The sequence below is a fragment of the Chelonia mydas genome, chromosome 11, assembly GCF_015237465.2.
Source record: "Chelonia mydas isolate rCheMyd1 chromosome 11, rCheMyd1.pri.v2, whole genome shotgun sequence".
Lineage (NCBI taxonomy): Eukaryota > Metazoa > Chordata > Testudines > Cheloniidae > Chelonia > Chelonia mydas.
Window position 1 is genome coordinate 19722180 of NC_051251.2, and position 24475 is coordinate 19746654.

The following is a 24475-nucleotide window of genomic DNA, read 5'->3' on the forward strand; positions in this document are numbered from 1 at the left end:
ATCTATGGACGGCCCTCTGCACTGACCCCATACTCGTGGCCCCAGACTGGGGGAAGGAGTTTATCCTACAAACCGACGCCTCTGATGTAGGGTTGGGGGCGGTACTTCCACAAATGATTGGGAACGATGAACACCCCATCCTCTTCCTCAGTAGGAAGCTCCTGCCTAAGGAACGGAAATACGTCGTTGTCGAAAAAGAATGCCTGGCGGTAAAATGGGCCGTAGAAAGCCTCCGCTACTATCTGCTGGGACAGAGGTTTACCCTCGACACGGACCATGCCCCTCTGCAGTGGATGCACCAAAATAAAGACAAAAATGCCAGAGTGACGAGATGGTTGCTGTCGCTTCAACCCTTCCACTTCAGAGGACAACATAGGTCTGGAATCCAACATGGCAATGCAGATGGCCTGTCGAGAGTGCAGTTTTCCGACCCAAGTAGCGCAACCCCGTAGTGTTGAGCGGGGGAGGGGGGGGGGATATGTGGTAAACCCAGGACAAACAGCTACAAAAGAGGGGTAGTAATTAGTCCCAGGGGATTAAAAGGCCCCTCCCATCCACTGAGGAGAGAAAACCAGGGGGCAATAAGGTTCAGCTGTAAAAGGGGTTGCTAGGGAACCAATTAGGTTCAGCTGACTCCAACTACTTGGGACCTTTTTAAACCCTCCCCTGGGTGGTAGGAGGGAGAGAGTGAGGGAGGGAGAGGAGCAGGGAAGTAGGCTGTTTGAAGCAAGACACCAGACCTTCCCAGTAGGGAGGCTGCACTCGCTCCCCAGAAGGGAAGGAAAACAAGCACAAGGGACTGACTGAGGAGAGGAGTAGCAGGACCCTGTGCCATCTGTATGGATTCGCCTTACCCCAAACGTGAGTCTCCAAGGCTAGAAAGGACTGAGCCTACTGAGGCGAACAAGGTATTTTGCCACAATATACAATATGCTGTGCTGAGTTATGTTAATCTCCTATGATCATGCACAACTGGATGATGCTATATCCCTGCGAAGAGTACATATTTTCTGCCTGCATATTATCCTGTTGAAGGAAACAGAAGCAGGTATTTCAGAGCCAGCACATATCTGCTTCTTTGAGCACAATTATTGATTTTTGTAAAGTAAAGTTATGCAGAAGAACACTAACTAGGAGTGTCTGCTGAAATACCTTCTTTGATTTTTATTGGCAAATCATTTAAGTTATTCTTTCCTGTGAGGACAAACAACCACATTCATTGCAAGAAAGGTAATAAACTACTGGTAGACACTTATCACGGGATTAGTTTTCAGATAATTAAGAATAATTGCTTATTTTAGATGAGTAGATGACTGTTTCCTGAATAACAATGTACATTTCAATAAGACTACCATGTAAAATTATTTGACAAGGTGATAATAACTATAAGAACATAACAGTATTCCTTTAACACTGGGCAAGCGCATTCAGCTGAGCTATCATTGGCTGTTTTCCAAGATAGGGACAGACTCTGCTCTCACTTAGACTGGTATAAATTGGGAGGAGCTCCACTGATGTCAGGGAAGATGTTTTAGATTTACAGCAGTCTAACTGAGGTGAGAATTTGTGCTGCAATGCAATGACATTGCTTTTTAATATTCATAATAAGGGCATTACTCATATTTTGTCCCACATTCAGTTCAGTATTCACAGGCAGCTGCAAAGCAATAAGGCTGTGGTTTTTAAACTGATATCAGCATGACTTATTGAAGAATGGTATTTGAAATTTCCAAGCATTTGTGAAAATCGAAGATTTCTTACAACTTGCTGTCCAGAATTTCCTTGGTATCTTTATTGTTCTTCTTTTGAGCAGTCTTTAGAACTAACGACATATTATCGTGAATTAAGTATACTCATGAACAATTTTTCAACAGCTTCCACTGTAAACATTTAATACAGGCTTTCAGCAGGTATTTATGTTGGTGGTTAAAGTGGGGAAACTGAGTCATAAATCCACCCAATTTAGGCTTAATCAGTTTCAAACAGAATTATTGTCATTTATAATGTCTGGACACATGTTTCTGTCTGACAATAATAACAGACAAGATGGAATTGGTAGGGCCCAAGTTACCACATTATGGGGCAGTGGGAAGTCCTTTCAACTTCCATGTTGATCGTTGCCTCTTCAGATCTATGTCATGGTCTTTCAGTTCCACCTTTCAGTTTCTGGTCCCGTGTTCTCCAGTTTGGGCCTTGTTCACTTGGATTTTTATACGTTTCCGCATTTCAGACTACTTAATCTTTATCCAATCAGTTTTTAGCACATGACCCCTTTGGGTTTTATGGAACCCGTACATTAGGTATGCAAAACTTTGGTTTACATAATTTCTGCAGTTTTGTTGTTGTTCATGTAGGTTTTGTCATGAGTTTTCCCAGTAAAAGGTTTCTTGTTGTTATAGGTCTGTGTGTTTTCACCTCAAAACTTCCGGCACAACCTACTACTGTTGTTCTCTCAGCAGTAACCTAATTTTAAGCAGACCAGCCAGTGATTCTATGTCAAAGAAGAAGTGGCAAAACCACACTTATGCCAGCAAAAGCTTGGTCGTAGTGTTACCTTATCTATACTCATTCCCTGTCCATAATTATAAATCATTAAAATATAACTAACCAAGCTCTTAACTTTACCATTTAGCAATCCTTCATTTTATATTTGTGTTATAAGTCAGTATATGTTACCCCTTAGTCTGTTAGGGGTAGGGTGGAGGGTTGCAGAGCGCTCTATGATTATTGGTGCAAAGCATGCTATAATCCTTCAACATTTCTTTATCTTTTGCAAACATAGGTTTGTCGGCGAATTTTTATTACTCAGAGTCCAAAGCCTTACATTTGTATCTTGCCAAATCTTGTTAGTGTGTGTTTTCTCTTAAAAATTTTGAGGTGTTTGTGTTTTGGGGACTTGATGTTTAGTGCTTTCAGTGGTACCCCAACATTTAGTAGCATGCTTTATTGGTTCTCCTGTTTCTGTGTGTCCAGTCCTGCTCTAATTGACAATGGCAAAGCTTCTGTTCATAGGGTCTGTTTTATGGCCCAATCCTGCACTCATTCTTCCTGTGCATAATTCTTACTTGTTTAAATAATCCCATTGTCTTTAGAGTAACTACTAGAGTAACTATGAATAACCACTCATAAGAATGTATTATAGGCTAGGACACTTACAACTCTAACTCTGTGCAACCCTAATTAGCCTCCGCAAACCTCACAGGCTCTTTAGTCATTGAAACTAGACCACTAAGATTGTTCCTTCTGGGTAGCATCACACAAGAGCCCGAGCAGCTGTACTGGGTTGGGGGAGTTTGTGACAATTTGGCTGATATTTGGGGAGGCACTAAATATGCTCAATGTATTTACACTGTTGTCCTAAGAGGGACCAGACTTTTCCCCCACCTGATTGACATTCAGTTGGCCAACAAAGAAAAGTTAACAGATGCACAGGCAAAAGAAAGCATCTCTCTGGCTGCCAGTTTTTCAAAAACATGGATGCTAAACTGTACACACAATTCTGGGTGCACCCAACGTGTACAGGGAAACTGAAATTTGCAGATGCCAGGACTGGTTTGTATGCACAGATGCACAGATTTGCATTTAAATTTGCATGTGCACACAGATACCTACATAATATAGCACATGCTTTTGAAAATGTGGCCCTATATTGTCTACAATGTCAAACACAGTATGTGCTGAAAGTAATATAAAATAAATGAATGCTCTGCTGTAATTTCTTCTCTTCCTTTCTAGCAGAAAATATATGCTTTAAATCTTCACAATCTTTCTAACTTGCAACTTGGTAACAGCCATCCTATATTCCTTGATAATGTTTCATACAGTCCTGGTATTAAAGATTCCTATCAGATGATGCTATCTGTTTAAGTGGGGGTCTTTAAGTTACAAATAACGTGACTGGCAGATGGTTAATGATTTTTTGAGAGTCACGAGAAAGGAGTGCTTAAGCATTAATCATATGATGTAAGTGTCACTCAGTGATGTCCTGTGTCTCAGACAGACATCTCTTCCATCTCTCTCAGATGCAAGGCACATTTTAGCTCAGCTATAACAACTAGGGAAACAAAAATTATTGTAGTAACTCATTTTTCTTTGTGTTTATTGCTACAGAATTCTGCTTGGGGATCTCATGGGGGTGAAGCAGAAAACTTCTAAAGTTATTTCTTAGCCATCTGCCTTAACCCATTACCCTGATTGGACTGATACGTAGAGATGGGATTGATATTTAGAAAAGTTATATATATGTCAATAATCTCACAGAGGAACACAGTAGATGCCAAGGCTTAGGAGAACTGGGTTAAGAATTTGTTAACTGTTGATCCTGCCTTCAAAACAGGTCCATCACTGAAGACTTTTAAAATGTCTTAAACAACACAAAGGTAAAAGTAATGGGGTCTGATGCCAGAATAGCAAATATATGTAACAGCTACAGCTGATACATATCTATAATATTTACTAAGATCTTTTGTACTATTCAATGTTTTATCTAGGTATGTGACCCCAATATTATGCAAACACAGACTCGACATGTGTTAAGATCTCCTTTAAATACCAAGACTTGTCCTAAAGATTCACAAATGCAACCTTGTGTTCTCAATCAAAATTGCTTTCAATATCAATACAATCTAACAGGTAAGCAGAACAGTAATTCACAAGAAAAATGCAAGGTGTCATATTTCTCAATATACTCTTTGCTACAAAGTTAAGAATGTGACATGACAATTTAAAGTATAATATTAAAGTGCAGTTCTACTTTTAAAAATAATTATGTATAAAAACACCTTATTACTTAGCAGACTTGCTCTTTGTTTGTATTTAGTTATGTCTCTTTACTGCAGTGATTAACATCCCAATCCTGCAGGTGCTTAACTTTAAATGCGTTAGTAGTTCCACTGAATTCATTAGAGCTAAGCACATGTATAAATCTGTGCATATTTGGATAAGATAAGATTTTATTACTTGTATTATCACTGCAAAAACATCATAAATAAGCAAGAATGAAATGGAGTCTATTCTTTTTTGTGCATTGTCAGTATTATTGAAGTTAGTCAGACCCAGATGACACCAAGAGTATACTTGGAAGACAATATAGGTTATACAGGTGTACTTGAGAGTCAAATTTGTTGTTCAGAATCTTAATTACAACTGTTTATAGCTGTTTTGGAAACAAAATTGCAGACAAATGTTTTCCTCTCTTTAGCCAATTCAGCTAGTGCCGATACATGTGGACAGTACCCATCTTAACTTTCAGATCCTAGACTAAGTTTGTAGGGTTACCAGTTAGAAAAGGTGACATTTCTTCATATCATTGAAATGCATTTGAACTGGAAGCCATTGAGCGACAGACATGAAACCTCATAATATCCTTTTTCGGAGGGTCACTTTACAGAGCAGAACCACACTTCGGATTGTTCATGATTTTCAAGGGTGTAACATTATTTTTTTCTTTCATCCTTATTTTTTTAAAAGCTCACTTTTGTGTGACTTCCTTTTTCACAAAATTTTGGAAGGACACAGTGACAATCAAGACTGACTGTAGGAGCTTAACACACAGTTGAAGACAGCTAAAAAAAAGCAAGAGGTGGCCTTCTGCATGTGCCAACTGTTTTCAAACGCTACACTGAATCAGTATTAAACAGTTTTTGACATATTCTGATGTGTTGCCTTTTTTTAAGGGACATTAGAGATATGATAGTGAATTTCCCCATTCAGACTTGCTTATTTTCTTTAATTTTTAAGAATTAAGAATTCTTTAAGAGTCTTTAAGACTCTTTAAGAATCTTTAAGAATAACTTCCTTTTATCTGCCTTGTTCTTCACCTTCTAAAGTCCCACAGTTAAATGAAGATAACTAACTCACTTTGTAATTCAAGATAAAAATGAAGTACAATGATGCTTTGCTGTACTAAATGCAGTTACACTATATCTTTAGATTGGAGTACATGTCAGCTAAGTGAAAATGCGACCTGTGGACAAGGGATTCGGAGACGTCTTTTGAGCTGTATGCGCAGTGATGGAAAATCAGTGAATATGAACTACTGTGAGCAGGTGAAGTTTATAAATACACTAAAGAAAGTCTTAATGTCTAACATACAACTCAGTTCTTTTGGAAATTACGGTACTCTAACCTCTACACCAAGCTGTCACCTGGAGCTTTGAATAGCTTTGCTATTTACCTGGCATAGATAAGTTGCTATGATCAATATTGGATTTAGCTAGGGTCAGAAGTTTTCAGGAACCAAAATATAACAAGAGTACCAGAATAATAATGTGCACTGATTAGTCATCTAGCTTCTTCTTTCTACCCTAAAGGAGGATTTCAATGATGGAGTAATGTCTGTATGTGTATAGAACTCTGTCCTACAGACCCTATTTACAAGCAGTCAATGAGTAAAGGATTATGTCCTTTTGAAGTCATGTGAATAATGATTTGCAGAATGGGGCCCAAAGTTTGCAAGGGTCTGGGGAGCCTTTGAGATGTAAAATGTCATAAAAATGTAAGCTATTATTACTGCTGAAAAATCTCCCTGTAAATGGTGACCTTGGGAGTATCACTTTAGTCACTATGAATTTTCAGTTTTCTAATTTTATGACCAGCAATAGCAAAGTGACATTTTAGGTTGTTTTTTTTTATATATATATATACAGTTAAACTTGGAAAAACCTGAAAAATTGAGCATTCATTGCCTTGTGGAATGTGCTGTAAACTGTCAGCTTTCCAAATGGTCAGCCTGGTCAGAATGTTCAAACACTTGCGGCATTGGAGGTAAGTTTGTTTCTAAGACTATTGTCACATTTTATCTGCAATCTTTGGAATGTTTATGTTTGGTAAAGAACACAAATACATCCCCAATCCTGCAGACGTTAATGCAATCCATAGGACATGTAAAGACAGTAATATAAATAATAATAAAGAGCAACATAAATTTATATGCCAATTTTAAAAGCATGATAATCACTTAAACATCTAGTAAATCATTAGAAAATGAGATCTGCTGACATTTTTTCAGGTTTTTTAATAGATGTAAGGACTTTTCTTTGTTTTCTTACATTTGGTAAAAATCCATCCGACTGTTTTTGAATTACCCACCCATGAAAAATGCAATTTAGAAAACAGACTTGCATACAAAGAATCATCTAACTAATTCATTCCAAAATCTGAAAATTCAGTCATAGTTGAAAATAAATTTTTACATAGAGTTATTGGTAGGATTTATGTTGTGGAAAAGGAAAGCTGATGAGAGTATTCAGGATATCTTTTTAATGTAGTTCCTCTCTTGTGCTTTATTGTATATTTCAGGATTCAAAATTTCAGCACAGTTAACCTTACTATGATTAAAATAATTATTTATCATCTTAAGAATTAAAAAAAAATGTAAATAGTACTTCACTGTTTGACACTGGTGAGTATTGCATCCAGTTTTGGTCCCTCCACGACAAAAGGGATATGGATAAATTGAAGAGAGTCCAGCGGAGGGCAATGAAAATGATTAGGGGGCTGGGGCACATGACTTACGAGAAGAGACCGTGGGAACTGGGGTTATTTAGTCTGCAGAAGAGAAGAGTGAGGGGGGATTTGATAGCAGCCTTCAATTACCTGAAGGGGGTTCCAAAGAAGATGGAGCTCAGCTGTTCTCAGTGGTGGCAGATGGAAGAACAAGAAGCAATGGTCTCACGTTGCAGAGGGGGAGGTCTAGGTTGGATATTAGGAAACACTATTTCACTAGAAGGGTGGTGAAGCACTGGAATGGATTACCTAGGGAGGTGGTGGAATCTCCATCCTTAGAGGCTTTTAAGGCCCAGCTTAACAAAGCCTTGGCTGGGATGATTTAGTTGGTGTTGGTCCTGCTTTGAGCAGGGGATTGGACTAGATGACCTCCTGAGGTCTCTTCCAACTCTAATATTCTAGGATTCTATGATACTTCCTTAGACCCCAGTTCTGTAGCTTAGTATGTGAGCACAGGTCCCTGTATTTGTGTAGAGCCCCAGTTACTTCAGGTATAGATGTCCACCCACACAAAACAAGTTACAGGATTAGGGCCTTATCTAGTCTTGCATAGTTTTTCAAATCCTTGGAGAGGTCAGTTGAAGAGAAGTACTGTAGGTTTTATTTAAAATAGATCTGCAACATAATTTTCAAAGCTTCTGATATGCGTTAATTTCTAATTGTCCATAGTCCAATTTATTTGAGGGCAAAGACAAAACAGATTGATAGCTTCTGTGGAGAGGTTTTTTTTTTAGCTGGATTGCAGAGATCAAAGCATGTAATAGAAATGATCAAAGATTAATATTTGGATTAATCATGTTCTTTGTCTATTGAGTTTTCATCAGTTCAGTAAAATAGTACTCCTGTAACATAAATGAACAATTCATATATATTATTTAACAACCAACATGCTAAGAATATTAATTCCAAGCTGTATTTTTTAAAAAAAAACTTTTTTGAGACTTAATTCTCATGTTATTAGATCAACTAAGGAAAGGCAACAAAAATTATTAGAGGTATGGAACAGGTACCATATGAGAAGAGATTAAAAGGCTAGGACTTTTCAGCTTGGAAAAGAAGTGACTAAGGAGGGCTATAAAATCATGAATGTTGAGGAGAAAGCTAATAGGGAAGTGTTGTTTACCTCTTCATCTAATGCAAGAACCAGAGATCACCCAATGAAATTAATAGGCAGGCTGTATGTTTAAAACAAACATAAGTTAGTACTTCACATAATGCATAGTCATCCTGTGGAATTTGTTGCCAGGGGATGTTGTGAAGGCCAAAAGTATAACTGGATTAAAAAAAGAATTAGATATATTCATGGTAGATTGGTCCATCTAGGGCTATTAGCCAAGATGGCCAGGAATGCAACCCCATGATCTGGGTGTCCCTAAATGTCTGTCTGCCAGAAGCTGGAACTGGATGACAGGGGATGATCACTTGATAAATTGCCCTCTTCTGTTCATTCCCTCTGAAGCATCTGGCACTGTCCACTGTCAAAAGATTGGAAACTGGACCATGGGTCTGACCCAGTATGTATATATACCAAGTATATCTTACATGCGTAAGATATTGTACATTCCAAGTCTCGTTAAGGTTAGTTGAGCCATACTGTCAAGTTTGTATAACTGAATTCAATATAACTCAGTATATGTTATGAGTCCCATTTTAATTCAAGAGGATACAAGTTTACTATAGCTACCAGACAGAGAAGTTCTCCTTCAAGTGGCTGTGCATATGTACATTCCTCTGCAGGTGTGTGTTCGCCCTGCTCGATTGTCGGAGATTTTTGCCAGGAATGCCACTAGCCAGTGCACACATCCCTGCTCTCATGCTCTTGTGTGAGGGCATAAATGGGACGTGTCCACCAGCTCCTTCTCAGTTCCTTCTCACTACCCAGAATGATGATTTGAGCTCCCTGTAGCTTTGCTTTGGTGAGCCAGGTTAGACAGCATTTCTGAATATATTTAGTTGATGTTTAATAGTTTACTTAGGCAGCTGTAGTTTAGCAGTTTCCCTGAGAGATTTATTATGAAAAAATCCCTGGGGTTTAAACAGTGTGCTACGTGCAGGACTGTTTTCATTGTCACAGACAGCACATCAGTTGTTTAAGTGAGGGATATGTGAGGGGCAAATGTTCCATTTGTACCTCCTTCCCCACCAGGACTAAAAAGCAGAGGGACAGTTGCCTGAAGATTCACCTCATGATGGAGGCAATGTGACCTGCATCTGAACCAGGCCCTGACTGAGATACAGAGAACTATGATTCATCCTGAAGTGCCCCTCCAGCTGCTTCTCACTTGAAGCACAAGCTGGGTGAAAAAAGTCATCTTATCCCTCAGACTCAAAGTGTCTAGACATCCTGACCCTAGCAGAAACTCTAAGACTTGGTCTCCAAGTAAATCTTCTAGGTCCTCTGGTACTGGTTCGAAGCCCCAAAAACCTAAGCATTCACCCACTCCATCTGAGGAGGCACCATGGACTCTGGCTCTCTTGGGGCCGCTGAGACTGGTGCCTTTACCAGTGCCTCTCGTCAGCCAATTCAGTCTGCATCAGCCCTGCCAGCACCATCAGCTCAGTACACTCACCTCCAGTGCCTCCAACTCCACAGGCCTTCTTATCCATAGGAGAACTACTTTGTTTTTTCTTACCTAATTCTCCCCTTGATACAGCTGATTCTACTGCTCCCTCCATCTATGTACCCAGCACCACTGACACTGAGACTATACTGTCACAGCCTGAGTCGTCAGCATACTCAGTGATCATACTAGCACTGTCAGCACCAACCATACGCTCAGCACTGTTGATGCATTCTCTCATACATGCACCATTGACACGTCTGACACTGACAGTGCACTCAGAGATTGTGTCTGCACTGCTGGCATAGACGATACGCCTGGCGCCATTGCCACAGTCTGAGGTTTTACTGGTACCACCAGTACCATCAACTTCCAACCACCGCAACAGATGTGTGGTTTTGAACATTGTCTCTCTCCAATGCCTGGACCACCTAGAACCCTGACGACAATTGCATCTCCCTATTCTGAGGACATTTCCGTTTTCTCTTCAGACTCTGAAAGGGAGGAAACTATTTCTCCATCCAGGTGTTTCAGATCTTCTTACAGGTCTTCAGACGCCTGTCTTAAAGTGCATTGAGTTCCTTACAGGAAAGCTCCAACATGGTGTCCTCTGCTGTGGATGGGTCTGTCTATGCCATTTCCTCTATGGGATGCCTGTGAGAGACTCTAGTCCTTCATCTCACACACTTTCTAGAAGGAAATCTCCTGCTTGTGTAGTGCAGGACTCATCTGCTCAGAAATCCTGCTATCATTCTTCAATGTCCTGTACTGGATCCCATGAAGGAGGGAGAATTATTGGAGGGGTCACTTAATGTTGCTTCTCAAATATCTTCATCTCCACCAGATGAAGGAGTTAGCCCGTAGTCGACATCTCCTCCCCCAGAGGACTTTAAGTCTTTTTTTCAAGACCTTATGAGAAGGATGGCTACTTCTCTAGGAGTCCAAGCAGAAATTTTGCAAGAGAACTCGCACGCTTTCCTGGACATTTTACAGACTGCTGTTTCAGGAAGTGTTGCCCTTCCTATCAATAAAGCACTTCTAAATCCAGTGATGATTTTACAGTAGACTCCAGCCTCTATACCTCTTATGGTGAAGAAGGTGGATAGATGTTACCAAATCCCTCCACAAGACTTTGGTTATTTCTTTATCCACCCACTTCCTGATTCTCTAGCGGTCGCAATCACTAATGAGCAGTCCTGACAGTCTCAATCTAAGGCCACCCCTGGGTTGTAAAGCTTATTCCACTGCCATACTTCAAATGAGAATCATCAATTTTCCCTAAATATAATTTTCTTAATTATTCAGCCATCTCAAAGTTTGCTGAAAAGTTGCTGAAGAATATAGGGAACAGTTTCTAGCTGTAGTTTCTGAGGATCATCTTACCCTTATATATCTCTTCAGGCAGCAATACATGCCACTGACACTGACTCACATTCTGTCACCACTGCTGTGTCCATGAGATGTTCATCCTGTCTCCAGGCTTCCAGCGTTCCAAAAGAGCTGCAGAATACAATTGATGATTTACCCTTTGAAGGCTCTAAGTGTTCTCCGCCAGGACAGATGACATGTGAAGGACTCTTGTGCAACACTTCGCTTCTTGAGAGCTACATTCCTGCTACTAAAAGAAAACTATTTAAATCACACCTCTACTTGAGACCATTGTTCCATCAGAGAACCTAAGGCCACATCTACACTACCCGCCAGATCGGTGGGTAGTAATCGATCTATCGGGGATCGATTTATCGCGTCTAGTGTAGATGCGATAAATTGATCCCCGATCGCTCTGCCGTCGACTCCGGAACTCCACCACGGCGAGAGGAGGAAGCAGTCGATGGTGGAGTGGCAGCTGTTGATCCCGCGCCGCAAGGATGCGAAGTAAGCGATTCTAAGTCGATCTAGGATACGTCTACTTCAGGTACGCTATTCTCGTAACTGAAGTTGCGTATCTTAGATCGATTCCCCACCCTCCCCAGTGTAGACCAGGCCTAAGAGAAGATCAAGAAGTTCTCAATGTCACCAGCCATCTTCCACTGAGGCGGGCCCTTCCCACAAGACAAGTGCTATCTCAAAGTCATTTTGACTGTACGATTGAGGATGGCACACCGATGTATCTCCTGCCTTTTGATTACGCCTGTCCCTTTTTTAATGTGCTTTGCAGAACATCAGGCTAGGCAAATGGATACTTGGTACAGTAAAGGAGGGATATGTAATCCAGTTCGTCTCGCTCCCTTTTCCCAACCCACCTTCCCCATCGCTTTTCTGGACTCTTCTCACAAGAAGCTCTTGTTATTTCAAGAGCTGTGGTCTCTTCTAGACTTGGGAGCAATAGAGGAAGTTCCTTATCAACACAGAAGGAAAGGATTTTATTACCGGTACTTCCTGGTCCCAAAGAAATCTGGTGGCTTCTGCCCCATCCTAGATGTAAGAAAGCTGAACAAATTCATCAAGAAAATCAAGTTCAAGTCACTTCCACATGGCAATACCTCCTTCCCCCAGGAAGTACCATCAATTTGTGGTAGACACCAACCACTGCCAGTACACAGTGCTTCCTTTCGGCTTGTTTTGAGCCCCAAGAGTTTTCACCAAGTACATGACAGCAGTTTTTTGGGATTCAAATATATGTGGACAATTGGCCAGTTCAAGCAGTATTAAGCAATCATGTCCGGAACAGTGTCCTAGTAATCAGGCTGATGTTCTTCCTTCTTGGCCTGAAAATAAAATTGGACAAATCACAGTTACAATAAACTCAGGGCATAATTTTTATAGGAGCAGATTTCTACACTGGAACAGCCACGGCTTATCTTCCACAGGAACAGTTCCAATCTATAACCTTCCTTTCAGAAAGCTATCCAACAATTATCATATGAGCCCGCATTCAGCTTCTCAGACACATGGCCTTGTGCATGTATGTAACACTACATGCCAGACTTCACTTCTGCTGTCTGCAGGCTTGGCTTCATTTGGTATATCAACATTGTAGGCATCCTCTGGACATGTGGATTTGTGTACCTGCATGGGTGCTTCAGTCTCTGATTGGTAAATGTACACAAGGGAATTCTGTTTGTGTCCCCAGAACCATCAATGACTCTGGCTAGAGATGCATCTACAAAAGGCTGGGGGTCCATCTCAGTCAATTTCAGGCTCAAGATATTTGGCCACCTCAGGAAAATTTCCCCCATATAACCATACTGGAGTTTAGGGCCATATGTCATCCCTGCAAAATATTTATGCCCACCATCAAGAATCAGATGATTCAAGTTCTCATGGACAATACTGGGAGGGGCAAGGTCATCTAAACAAATGAACAAGCAGGGAGGGGCAAGGTCATCTAAATTGTGCCAGAAGGCTAGTCTCCTGTAGCATCTGTGTGTTTGTCACAAAGTGTCCCTGAAGGCCTTCCATCTTCCAGAAGTGAGGAGCACTCTAGCAGATTCCTTCAGCAGGGTTTTCATAGACCATCATGAGTAGTCAATTAGGCCGGATGTTCTTCTCCAGGTTTTCCACCATTAGGGGTACCCAACAATAGATATGTTTGCAACAAACCTCAACAGCAAATATGAGATTTGCTTGAGGGCGGATTGCAGCCTGGGTTACATCACAGGTGCTTTTCTACTTCCCTGGTTCAGTCAGCTTTTATATACATTCTTTCCAGTTCCTCTCATTCCGAGGGTCCTCAGGAAGCTGAAACAAAACAAAACATCACTAATCCTCATTGCACAGGCATGGTCCAGGCAGTATTCACTTCTATTTCTGCATTACATCTGCCAGTAGATAGTTTTGCCATATTTTCTCATCCTCCTGTTTCTTAAGTTTTTAAAGGGACTGGTCAATGTTTACCCTTCTGTGTCTGATCCGGTACCTGTATGGGATTTGAATCTAGTTCTCTTCAAACTAATAGGAACTTAATTTGAGCCTATGGCCACAACTGCATTATCTTTATTGCCAAGGCAGACAGTACTTTTGGTGAAAAGCACTTCTGGTGGAGGATTTCAGAGCTTGAAGCTGCTTTTGCTGACCCTCCTTTTACTGTTTTTTTTAATAAGGACGATGTTGCCCTTAGGCCACATCCTATGTTTATGCCCAAGGTAGTGTCAGCTTTCCGCCTAAATTAAACAATTAATCTTCACTTGTCTTTCCTAAAACCTGATTCATCTAAGGCTGTGGAGGCTCTTCATACCTTGGATGTTCGTTCAGCTGTGGCTTTTCTTCGACTGTAGTAGATCCTTTGGGACAACAAAATGGCTCTTTGTAATCTATACAGCAAGAATTAAGGGTCAATCAGTGTCATCTCAGCAAATCTCATATTGGGTCCCTGACTGTATCAAGCTCTGGTATGACCTTGCTAATGTCTCTCCTCCATCAAGAGTAACTGCTTATTCCACCAGGATTCATTCAGTTCATTACATCAGGATTCTTCAGGAAAGTCCCAATTGCTGATATGTGCAAGGTGGCAACTTGGTCATCTGCATATACTTTTCTCTACTCATTATGGCTCTGGGCATGCACACACCTATAGTAGAATGTACATGTGCACAACACCTCTCGAAGAACAACAGTTACTGCACGGTAAGTAACCATTGTTTTACTTCTTTAGCTCAAGCTGTAGAGGATCATGGTTTTAGAACTGGAGATCCTGGATGCAGTCCCCAGTGAGAACCCATGATATCTGTCCTGACATTTGCAGCCATCAGGGATTTAGGATCATATAAGGGGCTTATCCTTCAATTTTATAACAGAGCTCTGTGCAACTGCTAAATCTGATCCTAAAAGTAGGAATGCTGCATGCATTGGTTAAAGTGTTCCGCTTACAGCAGGAGTCTCAAACTAATTCTGAAGAGGAGGCCAAATTACACTGATAAATATGTTGTCCAGGCTGGGTCTAAAACTTGGGCTGTATAGTCTCCTTGATCCACAGCAGCTCTTCCGTGGATACCAGGAGGAGGCTTGCAAAGATCCAGGGTAGAATTATTATATAGTAACTAAACTTTTAAGCCCCAGTCCTGCACAAGATTCCACTAGAGAAGGCCCCTGTGGAGTACAGTCTCCACTGCAGCCATCCCCTTTCCTGTCCTTGGCCCCACTCCAGTTACAGAAAATCGGGGCAGGTAGACATTAGCCTGTTTTGCCCTCTGAGAACTGAAGAACCTCTTCAAAGGGCTGTGGTTACAGAAATGTGCTGGGCAAAGGTTTATAGAAATGAAATTCAGTCTGAGATCTTGATTAAAAACTAAGACCATCCTATCTTATGTAAATTGGTATATTGCTGAAGGTCAACTGTGATACAGATGCTGTGCTTATCTAATTCTGCCTGTATATGCCTCCAGCAGCGTAATTTGAGGCGTCTCAATTTTAGTTACTTTGTCCTGTATTATAATAATGATCATTATATGGCTTCATAATTGTTCATTTCATTTTTCGGACAAATAAAATGACAGGTCCCTATTCCGAGCATCTTACAGCGTAAGATGATCTTGTTCCTTTGAAAATAATGGAAGTTTTGCATTGACTTTAGTGGGAACAGGACTGAGCCATAAATTAGACTTAAAACAGCAAAGGATAACAATAAACAAAGGAAACTATTGTTGCCATTGTCCTGAGTCTCATTTGCCAAATAATAAGTTGCACACTCCTCAAAAATAATCAATGACAGATAAACCACATATACTGCTGCTAAAACTGCTCTCTCACTCCTATTTAGTATCTGAGAGTCAAAACTAATACTATACTAATACACTAATATACTAATACAGATACTAAAAGAATCTGTTTCTCTGACTTAGCTCAGAGTTAGTGAAGTGCCTGCTCAGGAAACATAAGTTACTGTAAAAGGGAAAAACAGAAATACTGTTGATGAGATCAGCGTTTACTGTTGATGCATTTATTGTTTAATGTCACTTAATAACATCGCTAACACTTTTATTCTGCCCATCTCTTACAGTAAATTATTCTGCTGTGATATATTTTAATGGACTGTAGGAGTGCCCTATTGGATTCTGTTCAGGTTTGATGTTATGAAACAATACACAGCGACACCAAATCATATTTTTAATGTATGTGGCATGTGTGTTGCTTCGAGTGTGGCTGTGGTGTATAGCAGCAAAAGGGGAGCATATTGATTTTTATAACTGATGATCAATGGAGTGTATCTCTCTTTCCTGCCTTGGCCAAGCCTAGTAAGGCATAGAAATAAATTATATTTGCCTGTTACAGCTATAGCTTTCAGCAGTTTCTGTTATGGATGCTGTTTAGCGCTGTAGGCTGACTTTGTTTTATATGCTGAAAGTCCTCATACTTACTGCAGAACTGCAGTACAAAGATTTATAATACTATAGCTAATGGATAGTGCTCTGAGGTCCTGACCCAAAGGCCTACCAAAGGTATTGGAAAGACACTTATTGAGGGAAAACTCCAGCAAATACATATTCTCTTTGGTAAGGAAATGAATATCTGATGAACCCTTTGTGGTTTTGCCTCAAAAGTTTCATAAGGTTGCAAAAGGATTGTTTTCTTACCAGGTCAGAAAACTAACCAAGACCTGGCCTGATAGAAGTGCTGAAAAAGAAGACACTAAAACCAACCTTTTCTGACATGAGGTCATGGGGACTTAGCTGTTTGTTTAAACAATGCTATTTAAACTGCAGGTCATGCTGGGTCATTGGTAGTGCAAATGCTTTTTAAGTGGACCAAGGCTGTATGGGTTTATTCTTCTTCCCTTCTTTCTTGCTTAGCCTGGTCTCCATAATCCTATTTCAGCCAGATTAACTGACGTGAAGCATGAAGCCATCCTCTCACTGCTCTGCTCTGCTCTACTTGCTTGATAAGGAATACAAAAGTCGGCAATAGCTCAAGGCCTCAGTAAACAGATATCAACATTTCTGGCAAGGTGGTCTGGAATTAACTTTGGCAGATATTTTAGGCATCTTGGTTTCCACCGATGTCATATTTTGCTCTGTGGGGTTGGAAGGCGAGGAAAGGGAGGAGGCTCTTTGATTGTAAAAGTGTTCTCCTGTGGTGAAAAAATATAGTCATAGTTCCAAAAGAAAATTTGCAGTAATAAGCAACAATAAGCCCAGCAATCTTCTCTTACAGAACTTTTGACAGGTTTGAGGGAAGTGAAGAGGCACTTCACACTTTCATTGTTCAGCAGCCTTTATCTCTGCATTTTCAGATCATTTAATAGGATGTAGCAGATGAAAGAGAAATTCAGTTTGTTCACAGAGATACAAGAACCAATAGAGATTTTACACTGCCACTTCCAGTCCAGAGATTGTACAGGGAGAAAGTTCATTTCAAACCTATGAAGATAACAGTCTCTATCAATGAGATATCTACAAAGTAAATAACTTTTTGAAAGTTTCTTCCACTTGAGTTGCTGCTGACCACCTGACTAGTGTATGTAGACAGAGAGAGAATCAGAGCTTTAAGGAATCCACTTCAGTGCATACTCCCAGGGGAAAATGCCCTTTCAGCACTGAGCTACTCCTTTTATTTTGCAATGATTTATTTACAGCATCATGAGAAAGGAGATAGCAAAGATGGATCAAGTTCAGGTGGATCCTGTGATTTTGTAGTTTATTGGTGAGCTAAATGTCTTGCATAAAATATTTCATGTCATGCAACAACTAGGCTATCTGACATTTTTGTTCTTAAAAATGAAAGTTTTCAATTGCAAGTCAATTTTAATTTTGCCAAAAAAATGCCAATCTCAGCACAGATAAAAGCAAATTACACCAAATTGTACACAGTGCAAGGAGCCTAGGTAACAAAATGGAGGAACTAGAGCTATTGGTGCAGGAAGTGAAACCAGATATTATAGGGATAACAGAAACATGGTGGAATAGTAGTCATGACTGGACTACAGCTATTGAAGGGTATGTGCTCTTTAGGAAAGACAGAAATAAAGGTAAAGGTGGTGGAATCGCATTTTATATCAATGATGAGGTAGAATGTAAAGAAATAAGAAGCAACAGAATGGATAAGACAGAGTCCATCTGGGCAAAAATCACACTGGGGAAGAAAACTACTAGAGCCTCCCCTGTGATAGTGCTTGGAGTGTGCTATAGACCGCCGGGATCTAATTTAGATATGGATAGAGCCCTCTTTACAGTTTTTAATTAAGTAAATACTAATGGAAACTGCGTTATCATGGGAGACTTTAACTTCCCAGATATAGACTGGAGGACAACTGCTAGTAATAATAATAGGGCTCAGATTTTCCTAGATGCGATAGCTGATGGATTCCTTCATCAAGTAGTTGCTGAACTGACTAGAGGGGATGCCATTTTAGATTTGGTTTTGGTGAGTAATGAGGACCTCATAGAAGAAATGGTTGTAGGGGACAACCTTGGTTCAAGTGATCATGAGCTAATTCAGTTCAAACTGAACATAAGGATAAACAAAAATAAATCTGCAACTAGAGTTTTTGATTTCAAAAGGGCTGACTTTCAAAAATTAAGGAAAGTATCATAGAATAGAATATCAGGGTCAGAAGGGACCTCAGGAGGTGATCTAGTCCAACCCCCTGCTCAAAGCAGGACCAATCCCCAATTTTTGCCCCAGATCCCTAAATGGCCCCCCTCAAGGATTGAACTCACAACCCTGGGTTTAGCAGGCCAATGCTCAAACCACTGAGTTATCCCTCCCCCCTATGGTTAGGGAAGTGGATTGGACTGAAGAATTTATGGATCTAAAGGCAGAGGAGACCTGGGATTACTTTAGGTCAAAGCTGCAGAAGCTATCAGAAGCCTGCATCCCAAGAAAGGGGAAAAAATTCATAGGCAGGAGTTGTGGACCAAGCTGGATGAGCAAGCATCTCAGAGAGGTGATTAAGAAAAAGCAGAAAGTATACAGGGAGTGGAAGATGGGAGGGATCAGCAAGGAAAGCTACCTTATTGAGGTCAGAACATGTAGGGATAAAATGAGAAAGGCTAAAAGTCAAGTAGAGTTGGACCTTGCAAAGGGAATTAAAACCAATAGTAAAAGCTTCTATAGCCATATAAATAAGAAGAAAATAAAGAAAGAAGAAGTGGGACTGCTAAACACTGAGGATGGAGTGGAGGTTAAGGATAATCTAGCATGGCCCAATATCTAAACAAATACTTTGCCTCAGTCTTTAATGAGGCTAATGAGGAGCTTAGGGATAATGGTAGGATGACAAATGGGAATGAGGACATGGAGGTAGATATTACCACATCCGAGGTAGAAGCCAAACTCGAACATCTTAATGGCACTAAATCGTGGGACCCAGATAATCTTCATCCAAGAATATTAAAGGAACTGGCACATGAAATTGCAAGCCCATTAGCAAGAATTTTTAATTAATCTGTAAATTCAGGGGTTGTACCGTATGACTGGAGATTTGCTAACATAGTTCCTATTTTTAAGAATGGGGAAAAAAGTGATCTGGGTAACTACAGGCCTGTTAGTTTGACATCTGTAGTATGCAAGGTCTTGGAAAAAATTTTGAAGGAGAAAGTAGTTAAGGACATTGAGGTCAATGATAAATGGGACAAAATACAACATGGTTTTACAAAAGGTAGATCATGCCAAACCAACCTGAATTTCTTCTTTGAGAAAGTAACAGATTTTTTAGACAAAGGAAACACAGTGGATCTAATTTACCTAGATTCCAGTCAGGCGTTTGATACGGTGCCACATGGGGAATTATTAGTTAAATTGGAAAAGATGGGGATCAATATGAAAATTAAAAGGTGGATAAGGAATTGGTTGAAGGGGAGACTACAGTGGGTCATACTGAAACGGTGAACTGTCAGGCTGGAGGGAGGTTACCAGTGGAGTTCTTCAGGGATCGGTTTTGGGACCAGTCTTATTTAATCTTTTTATTACTGACCTCGGCACAAAAAGTGGGAGTGTGCTAATAAAGTTTGCGGATGATACAAAGCTGGGAGGTATTGCCAATTTAGAGACGGACTGGGGTGTCATACAGAAGGATCTGGATGATCTTGTAAACTGGAGTAATAGTAGTAGGATGAAATTTAATAGTGAGAAGTGTAAGGTCATGCATTTAGGGATTAATAACAAGAATTTTAGTTATAAGCTGGGGATGCATCAATTAGAAGTAATGGCAGAGGAGGAGGAGGACCTTGGAGTATTGGTTGATCACAGAGTGACTATGAGCCGCCAATGTGATATGGCCATGAAAAAAGCTAATGCGGTCTTGGGATGCATCAGGCGAGGTATTTCCAGTAGAGATAAGGAGGTGTTAGTACCGTTATACGAGGCACTGGTGAGACCTCATCTTGAATACTGTGTGCAGTTCTGGTCTCCCATGTTTAAGAAGGATGAATTCAAACTGGAACACGTACAGAGAAGGGCTACTAGGATGATCCGAGGAATGGAAAACCTGTCTTATGAAAGGAGACTCAAGGAGTTTGGCTTGTTTAGCCTAACCAAAAGAAGGTTGAGGGGAGATATGATTGCTCTCTATAAATATATCGGAGAGGGAGAGGAATTATTTAAGCTCAATGTGGACACAAGAACAAATGGATATAAACTGGCCATCGGGAAGTTTAGGCTTAAAATTAGATGAAGGTTTCTAACCATCAGAGAAGTGAAGTTCTGGAATAGCCTTCCAAGGGAAGCAGTGGGGGCAAAAGACCTATCTGGCTTCAAGATTAAACTCGATAAGTTTATGGAGGAGATAGTATGATGGGATAACATGATATTGGCAATGAATTGATCTTTAACTATTTGTGGTAAATAGGCCCAATGGCCTGTGATGGAATGTTAAATGGGGTGGGATCTGAGTTACTACAGAGAATTCTTTCCTGGGTGCCTGGCTGGTGAATCTTGCCCATATGCTCAGGGTTCAGCTGATCACCATATTTGGGGTCGGGAAGGAATTTTCCTCTGGGGCAGATTGGCAGAGGCCTTGGGGGTTTTTCGCCTTCCTCTGCAGCGTGGGGCACGGGTCACTTGCTGGAGGATTCTCTGCACCTTGAAGTCTTTAAACCACGATTTGAGGACTTCAATAGCTCAGACATAGGTGAGAGGTTTATTGCAGGAGTGGGTGGGTGAGATTCTGTGGCCTGCGTTGTGCAGGAGGTCAGACTAGATGATCATAATGGTCCCTTCTGGCCTTAAAATCTATCAGTCTATGAATTACTTCATTAATGTCCGTACCGTTACAAGTACTTTTCAGGGGTTTAAAGGTTTTTAATCATTAAAATTTTGTTAGCTAAAGGATCACTTTGTCTTTAGACACTTGAATTTATGTTCAGTTCCAAGAGAATTAGTGGCAACCCTCTTTCCTGATACTTTCAAAACTAGAGAGGACAAAGGAAATGTACTGGTGGGAATAATCCTGCCAGGACCCCAAACCACCTGCAGACCCTGCTTCAACCCACTGAAATTCTGAGTTGCTTTTTAACCACAAGGACTTATGGGGTTGGGTCACTGCACAAAATATGATTCTGTGATAGCTGAATACACTGATGTTGGCGAAAGCTTTTTGAGGAATTCTGTTACAAACCCCTAATTCCAGGGGATAACAACTCAGCCAAAAATAGTCTTAAAATGGGTTTAAAAATGGCATACAAGGGCTCAGACCAGGAGAACGGCACTGTGACCATATAGACAGTCATTTTGCAAGGTTGCCAATTGGCAGCTCTTAAAGATGTTTGCTTTTCGCCAGCAAAATAAAACATAATCTTTTAGATATCACACTCGCTCGACATTTATTACTTCAGTTCTTAGCAATGGTTGACTTCTTTTGTATTTTTAAGCATGGCTGTAAGACAAACAGTTAAAAATTAGCCGCTCTGTATACATAATAACTACAACAAGGAGTCAGCTCCATTTCCAAGCTTCCACAGATTTCAGGAGCATTTGCTTCATGCATTTGTGTTGGCCCATCATTGTTTCAGAGCACATCTACAGTACTGCAATCCTAATGGGCGAACCTTACCCTAAGTGTTTCCTTCACTTGCAGTGTTAGCATTGGACATGCCTTGCTTATGTCCATTTCAGGTGTTCATAATCTATCACTTAAGGAGACCCTTTTTTACTGTTTCTCAGTTTCAGTTCCTTCAAAACTAAGGCAGAAATTCTGTCCATAATATGATTTTAAATGTCACCTGGTTGCACGGCATGTGGCTTTTTCCTCCTCTTTAATTGTAACCAGGGTTCTACTTGGAACAGTTTGTGAGGGAACCGTTTTCTGTGAGTCTGACTTTTGTATGGAAAGGAAAGGAGTAAGAAATGGGATTGCTGTTATTTTAATGAATGGTATTCAGTTCTATTATTTCTGAAATGGTAACCTAATTTTTCTTTTCCATTCAGTGGGTTAGGGAGTTTTCACTGAAAATAAATAGGATCTTGATCAACATTGTAAAAGTGGTTATGGACAGTAATGGCTATTAGAGTGCTTGCAATTTTCCAGCAAGTTGCATGTAATTTGGTCATAAAAATCAAATTTCCTTTGTTAAAAATGCAATGAAACGATATTGGAATGTTTAATGTTAAAAATGATGCTGCCTTCTGAGTTGTGTAGCTTGTAATATTTAATAATTCATCAGGATTTAGTCATGTATTTCATTAAATGGTTCACATGCACAAGGAATATATTTGGAAAACATATGAAAATTATGTTTTAAAGTAATATGACTTAACCATAGCACTGAATATTTACTAAACATATTCAGGGTCAACTTGATAAGTGTTTTCTCCAAATATTTTGCCAAGATAGTTATACAAAAAAACTTATTGGTGCAAAATGAGCTAATAATAATGATAAACCTATATAAACATTCATTATATGTTCTACCTTATTTTTATTGATTAACTCAATAAAGAGGAACATCATAGCAGCAGTGTATGTTAGTTTGTCAGCAGTGTCACTAAGCCCTCATAGAAAGAGATGGAACTCTCAGATGGCTTTAATTAAAGAAAAATCAAAATACTTTCCACTACACTTCTATAAGCAGTTGTAAAGTCACAAGGAGTAGATGATGGGCTTCTGTCCATTAATATATATATATATATCTGTATCGAACAGCATTAAAAAACAAACACAGAAGGGAATAACCCATTGCTATATCAGGACTTACATTATCAAGAATTAAACTTTGTATTAAAATATAGTAGAACTTCAGAGTTATGAACAGCTTGGGAATGGAGGCTGTTTGTAACTCTGAAATGTTTGTAACTCTGAACAAAATGTTATAGCTGTTCTTTCAAAAGTTTACAACTGAACCTTGTCTTAATACGGCTTTGAAACTTTACTATGCAGAAGAAAAATGCCGATTTCCCTTTATTTTTTAGTAGTGTACATTTAACACAGTACTGTACTCTATTTGCCTTTTATTTTATTTTTTTTTTTTGGTCTCTACCTGATTGTGTACCTCTGGTTCCAAATGAGGTGTGTGTGGTTGACTGGCCAGTTCATAACTCTGGTGTTCGTAACTCTGAGGTTCTACTGTACACCAGAGATCTCAGTCCTGCATGAGGCTCTGTTAAGGTGAATCCCTGCACATGTACAGAGTCCCTTTGACTTCAGGAAACTAGCAGGTCCTGATGTAGGATCACGACCTTAAGCTGAGCTGATGCTTCAGTTTGATTGGCCTTCACAGGCACAGAAGAGAGAATGATTCTAAGGAAGGAAGGATGTGGAAAAGAGGAAACGACTGTGGCTTAGAGAAGGAGAAAGGGGTGAAGGAGAAAAGAGGAATAGACTTACAGGAGAGAGAGAGAGAGGTACTGGGTAAGAAGAGAGAGAGAATGACTCTGGAGAGAAGAGAAATCAATTGAGAGGATAAAGAGGTTTGGGAAGAAATATCAGGGAGAGAGAAGGAAAGAGACTGAAAGAGAAGGAGGGAAAGAACACTGGGACAGAGAAGGGGGGAGAGAAAGAGAAGAAATACTAACTGACAAGCTGCTCTGTCGTCTGACTGACAGCCACAAAGAAATCACAGGTTGATCTCCTGTAATAATAATAATACCTAGCTCTCATGTAACATGTTTCATCATAGAATATCTGGGTTGGAAGGGACCTCAGGAGGTCGTCTAGTCCAATCCCCTGCTCAAAGCAGGACCAACCCCCAATTTTTGCCCCAGATCCCTAAATGGGCCCCTCAAGGATTGAACTCACAACCTTGGGTTTAGCAGGCCAATGCTCAAACCACTGAGCTATCCCACCCCCCAATAGATTGTCAATAGATTCGTCAATAGATTCATAGTGCTGTACAGAGGAGGTCAGCATCATTATTCCTGTTTTACAGTTGGGGAAAGTGAGGCACAGAGACTTGTGCGAGGTCAATGGCAGAGCCAGGGATAGAACCCAGGTCTTCTGAGTCCCAGTTCAGTTCTCTTTCTGCTAGGCCCCACTGCCTCACATTCAGCCACTGTTGCATTGGCATATGGTGATATTGCATTTTGGTGCAGTGTTCTCA

At 40.3% G+C, this 24475-nt stretch overlaps 1 protein-coding gene across 1 annotated transcript in view; it reads left to right on the forward strand.

The window, feature by feature from the left end:
- Window positions 1-24475, forward strand: part of THSD7B (thrombospondin type 1 domain containing 7B) — a 496247-nt gene that overhangs the window by 450527 nt on the left and 21245 nt on the right. The window contains exons 18-20 of the mRNA XM_007057469.3: window positions 4491-4632; window positions 5932-6047; window positions 6648-6765. Of these exons, the coding sequence (XP_007057531.2) occupies window positions 4491-4632; window positions 5932-6047; window positions 6648-6765 (376 nt within the window). The remainder of the gene's footprint in view (window positions 1-4490; window positions 4633-5931; window positions 6048-6647; window positions 6766-24475) is intronic.